Source organism: Carex rostrata, chromosome 6 (genome assembly GCF_964058835.1).
Source record: "Carex rostrata chromosome 6, lpCarRost1.2, whole genome shotgun sequence".
NCBI lineage: Eukaryota > Viridiplantae > Streptophyta > Magnoliopsida > Poales > Cyperaceae > Carex > Carex rostrata.
In genome coordinates, this window is record NC_135923.1 from 13,691,529 (window position 1) to 13,697,702 (window position 6,174).

At 37.9% G+C, this 6,174-nt stretch overlaps 1 protein-coding gene across 1 annotated transcript; it reads left to right on the plus strand.

Moving 5' to 3' along the window:
* The first annotated feature begins 251 nt into the window (after positions 1-251).
* On the plus strand, positions 252-3,299 carry LOC144555649 (uncharacterized). The gene is made up of 4 exons (XM_078304049.1): positions 252-314; positions 399-993; positions 1,123-1,250; positions 1,467-3,299. The coding sequence occupies exons 1-4, from the start codon at positions 252-254 to the stop codon at positions 3,297-3,299; spliced, it is 2,619 nt and encodes an 872-aa protein (XP_078160175.1).
* The last annotated feature ends 2,875 nt before the right edge of the window (positions 3,300-6,174 follow it).

Sequence of the window (6,174 nt, forward strand, 5' to 3'; positions counted from 1 at the left end):
ATATATATAGAATTAGGCAGTGGAATTGGATTATGTGATTCGTAACTTGTCATTTACAATTTTCTTGGTTTTCTTCTTTACTGTTCCATTGTAATTCTTTTACCAGTTCAATAAAACTAGTCGTTTTCTTGTCAAATTGAGCTTTGAAATCTTGATTAAGGTTGAGGGTCGCACAACGTGGTATCAGAGCCTTAAAGATTGCATCTGGGAAGTTGCCGAGCGCATCTGATTAGAGAAAGTGACGACCAACAATGCCGATAACGACTCGCAGTAGCACAACCAGTGACGAGACGACCATGGATCTGGCGACTTTGGCAACAAGATTTCTACAGTCTGAATAGTCCTGATTCCAATCAGAGACAGTGCAACATGATCGCTTATCTCAAATTGAAAATCAGTTGGAAGCACAACGGCAACAGCTCAATGCATGCACGCAATCTGCTAGCAACAACTCACATGACATTGCCAAATTGGAGTTGACAGTGGATAAGAAGTTGGATGATATGAACCAAGCGATCTCCCACCAGTTCAGAGATTTAATGACAGCAATTCAAGCAAACCGAAGTTCAATTCCTGCATATGATACACGAGGAGGCAATCAAATGAACTCTCACAGTGTGGTTCAACCAGGAGGTTCAGCTAACCTGAGAGGAGATGAAAATATAATTCAAGATGCCATCTTTGAGCAAGACCCACCAAGGAGGGAAGAAATTCGACAGGAGAGGAGACAAATTGAACAAACCCCAACTAAATTCAATCTTCCTCGAGTTGACTTCCCTACTTTTGCAGGTATTAAGCCAAATTCTTGGGTAGATTGTTGCAATTTCTATTTTGACATGTATCAGGTCCCTGAAGAATACAAGTCAAGAATGGCTGTCATGCATTTCACTGGCCCGGCTGATGATTGGTACAGAAGCTTCAAAATTTCTAACCCTCAACCCCCATGGCCAATTCTTGTTGAAGAAGTGCTGAACTATTTTGCCCATAATACTGGTAATGCAGTAGATGAATTTTAAAAGGTGCATCAATCTGGAACTTTAGAAGACTACATAGCAAGATTTTTACAAGCAAGAGCTAGGCTTACTTACAAACGAAGAATTACTAGTGAGGACTTCTATGTAGAAGGTTTTATTAGTGGTTTAAAAGATGAGCTTAGACACACAATAGAGCTGTTTGGTCCTAGTACTATAAATGAGGCCATTAGGTTTGCTAGGCAAATTGAATTGTCCATAGATAGTACTGTTAAGAAGGTTAGTACAGTGATTCGACCAAATCAGTATCAGACCAGACCTCAGTTTCAGTTGACAAATAGTGACACTAGATGGGGAAATAAAGGGCAAATGTCATCCAGACCAAACCCTAGACTTGAGATGCCTAAAACCTTGACTAAACCAAGTACCAGCTTAAGTTTGGATCAAAAAAGGTCACTAGGATTATGTTTCAAATGTGATGAAAAATGGTACCAGGGTCATAAATGTCACGTTAAGGCCTTAAATACCATAGAAGAAGATGAAAAAGGGAACAATGACTTGATTCCAACTGAACAACATGAAGAACAATTTACAGGTGAATTTGATGATTTTATTGAATATGAGGAGAGAGAACAAGCAGTTGTTAACTTGTGTAATGGGGAATATAATTCTTCAATGACCTTTAAAGGAAAAATTGGTACAATTCCTATCTGTGCACTCATGGATAGTGGTAGCACCCATTCATTCATCCATCCTAACATAGTGCATAATTTGAACTTAGAAATAACCAAATCTAATCCATTAACAGTTAGAGTTGCAAATGGTCACAAAATGCAAACTGATGAGGTATGCAAAAACCTCAAATTTTCCTTGCAAAATAATGAGTTTAACACAGATTTAAGAGTTTTGGATGTACAAGGGCATGATCTTTTGCTAGGAATGAATTGGTTGACCAAATTGGGTCTCACATTAGTTGATTGGAATAAAGGCACTATGAAGTTAAAGAAAGATGGTAAGTTCATTAAATTGGAAGATGAGGATGTGGAAGCTAAGCTGAAATTGCTCACTATCATTGAATATGGTCAAGGCATACTCAACCAGAAACATGAAGAAGGTCAAGTGTTGATGGCACAGATTCTCAACATGGAAGAAAAGGTAGAGCAGCAGGTACATCCTTCCTTAGTACCAGTTTTAAGTGAATTTTCTGAACTGTTCATAGAACCTAATGTCTTACCTCCTAAAAGAGATATAGATCACAGAATTCCACTGAAACCTGATTCAAAACCAGTCAATTTGAGGCCCTACAGGTTTTCTCATTACCAGAAATTAGAGATTGACAAAATTGTTGAGGAGTTACTTAAGAATTCCTTTATTCAGCCATCTTGTAGCCCTTACTCATCTCCAATACTTTTAGTTAAAAAGAAGGACAATTCATGGAGAATGTGTGTTGATTATAGAAAATTGAATGAAAATACTGTCAAGAATAAGTACCCCATACCTATCATAGATGACCTACTTGATGAGTTGAAGCATGCATCAGTATTTACCAAATTGGATTTGAGATCAGGATATCACCAAATTAGAATGAATGAAGAGGATATTTACAAGACAGCTTTTCATATACATGATGGACTTTATGAATTTAGAGTTATGCCCCTTGGGCTTACCAATGCTCCTGCATCATTTCAAGCCCTTATGAACTCTATATTCAAGCCTTATTTAAGAAAATTCATTCTAGTTTTTTTTTATGATATACTGATATATAGTGCTACTTTAGAGGAGCATGTAAATCATGTCAGAATTGCATTTGAGTTACTTAGACATCATCAGCTATTTTTGAAGAGAAGTAAATGTGATATTGCTGTGGAACAAATTGAGTACCTTGGTCACATTATTTCAAAGGATGGTGTGTCTACAGACCCTAAGAAGATAGAAGCTATGAGTGAATGGCAAGTTCCTAAGAATGTTAAGTCATTAAGAGGCTTTCTTGGATTAACAGGTTATTATAGGAAATTCATACAAGGGTATGGAGTAATTGCTAAACCCTTGACTGACTTGTTAAAAAAAGATGCCTTTAAATGGAATAATGAGGCACAAAAAGCTTTTGAATCACTCAAAATTGCCATGACTCAAGCTCCTATACTTACCCTTCCTGATTTTAGTCAACCGTTTGTTGTTGAGAAAGATGCCAGTAATATTGGTATTGGTGCTGTGTTGCTCCAAAATAAAAGACCCATTGCTTATTTGAGTAAACAGTTAGGACCTAAGAATCAATTGCTATCTACATATGAAAAAGGAGTTCCTTGCTTTACTCACAGCCATCACTAAGTGGAGACACTATTTGATGGGGGGTAAATTTGTCATTAAGACAGATCACATTAGTTTAAAGTATTTATTGGAGCAAAGAATTAACACAGCTAGCCAACACAAAGGGTTGAGTAAACTTTTAGGTTTGGACTACACCATTGAATACAAGAAGGGAAATGAAAATGTTATTGCTGATGCCCTTTCTAGAAAAGAAGTGGGGAATTTTGTTTCTTGTGCAGATGTTAGGGTCTTGAGTGAAATAATTCCTTAATGGGTAATGGAGATGCAAGAGAGTTACATAGGCGACACCTGGATTGAAAGCATTAAGGAGAGGATGGAGCAACAACAAGATGGAGACAATGCCCAGTTATTCACACAACACCATCAGCTGTACAGATACAAGGGCAAGATCTGTGTTGGTAATTCTGGCAACTGGAGAGACACCATATTAAGGGAAATGCATTCTTCAAATTTAGGGGGGCATTCTGGCATCACATCTACTTATCATAGGATTAAAAGAACCTTTTATTGGCCAGGTTTGAAGAATGATGTACACCAATACATCAAAGCATGTGACGTTTGCCAAATGACCAAAACTGAGCACATCCATACCCCAGGTCTCCTGCAACCTCTACCCATACCAAATGGTGCTTGGACAAGTGTTGGTTTAGATTTTATTACCGGTTTACCTAAGTCCAATGGAAAAGAGGTCATCATGGTTGTAGTAGATCGGCTAACCAAGTATGCGCACTTCATTGCTCTATCACATCCCTATAAAGCCTCTGACGTGGCTCAAGCATACCTTGATAATGTATACAAACACCATGGCATGCCAGAGAATATCATTTCCGATAGAGATCCTATTTTTACCAGTCGTTTCTGGAAAGAACTGATGGCGAAAATGGATGTGAGGCTCAACCTTAGCACAGCCTACCACCCTCAATCGGATGGTCAAACAGAACGAGTCAATCAGTGCTTGGAGAACTACTTAAGAAGCATGACCTTTGATAAACAGAAGAGTTGGGGTAAATACCTGACGATGGCTGAATGGTGGTATAACACATCTTATCACAGCACGATCAAAATGACGCCCTTCGAAGCCTTATTCGAGTATGCACCACCCCAATTGGGCCTTGGTAATGCTCCTAAGAGTCAAGTGGCTGCTATTGATACAATCTTGAAGGACCGGCATGTTACTCTTCAACAATTAAAAGCTAATCTGGCTGTAGTGCGAAACCGAATGAAACAGCAAGCTGACGCAAATCGCAGTGAGAGGCACTTTGCAATTGGCGATTGGGTTTACTTGAAACTCCAACCATATCGTCAAGTGACTGTAGCAGGACTGCAGAATCAGAAGCTCAGTCCTAAGTTCTTTGGACCATTCGAAGTAATAAAAAATATTGGAACTTGCGCGTATCGTCTCAATTTACCAGTTGGTTCTGCTATACATCCTGTGTTTCATGTATCTCAATTAAAAAAAAAGATAGGCACTACTCAAGCAATCTCTCCCGATCTACCATTACTTGGTCCTACTGGTGCTACACCTTCAATTCCAGTTGCTATTTTGGCACGACGAATGGTTAAGGTGCGTAATGCGACAGAAGCTCAGGTTCTAATTCAATGGTCCAATCAAGAAATTGAGGATGCCACCTGGGAGAGTTATCGTTCAATTGCACAAAAGTTTCCCAATTTTGTTCTCGAGGTCGAGAACACTTTGAAGGAGGGGAGATTATCACGAGCGGAAGCTGAATTGGGGATAAATCAGCTCAATTTTGATTCAGTTAACGCATATTTGAGGGAAGAGATGAGTTCGGGTAATAGGGGCAGCGCGGAAGGGAATACGGTCAGAACATGTAAAACGAAGGGAACGCTAACAAGGGGTCCCGCAAGTCAGAACGGGAAGGAGACCATTGAAGAGATCACTACTATACGCAGAGACTGCGCGAGGGGTCCCGGAACACCAGAACAAGAGACGTCTCAACTGCCACCTCAACAAGCTAGTAACACGATGGAGCTTAGTTGTCAGCACGACGTTCAATTGAGATATATAAGCAACGGATCAGATTAACTCCAAAAGAGAATCTGATCACCTATATATATAGAATTAGGCAGTGGAATTGGATTATGTGATTCATAACTTGTCATTTACAATTTTCTTGGTTTTCTTCTTTACTGTTCCATTGTAATTCTTTTACCAGTTCAATAAAACTAGTCGTTTTCTTGTCAAATTGAGCTTTGAAATCTTGATTAAGGTTGAGGGTCGTCACATAATGTGTAATGACTAAAATTCGAACTCAAGTTTTCATAGTCATAAGATATAGTTCTTGAAGGATTTCATGATGCCTTAAGGTGGTAAGATTAAATTTTTTAATTATTTTACATACATCTATGAACCTACTTTATTATGCTAATTTTATTCAAGTAGTTCATATATGTACGAATAATTATTTACTCATTCATCAATTACAAATCTATTTACTAAATAAGATTTGGATATATCTCTACCAAATATCAATTTGGTAAATAGAGAGAAATTGTGTTCTTTTCTAGGTCTTTTGAATACCTTAGTTTGTCGAAACGGTCTCTTGGTGTTCACCTTCAACTAAACAAGGATTAGAAAATGACGACCATGGAAGAAACATAATTCTTCCTTTCATCAAAACAGAAAAAGAAAAGTAAAATAAAAGGGTAAGAACTAGGAGAATTAATTATCAGTGTCATCAAATTATTTTTAGTTGGGATTTTTTAGGTTTTGGGATGTTTACTTCATCAAAATATATAAAATATATAAAAAAAGAGAAATTAATGAGTTTATAGTTTATTCCATTCCCCTGAAATTAATCAAATTATACCCCAACAAAAGGCTTTGTGGCCTTGTGGGTTATTGTATATGATA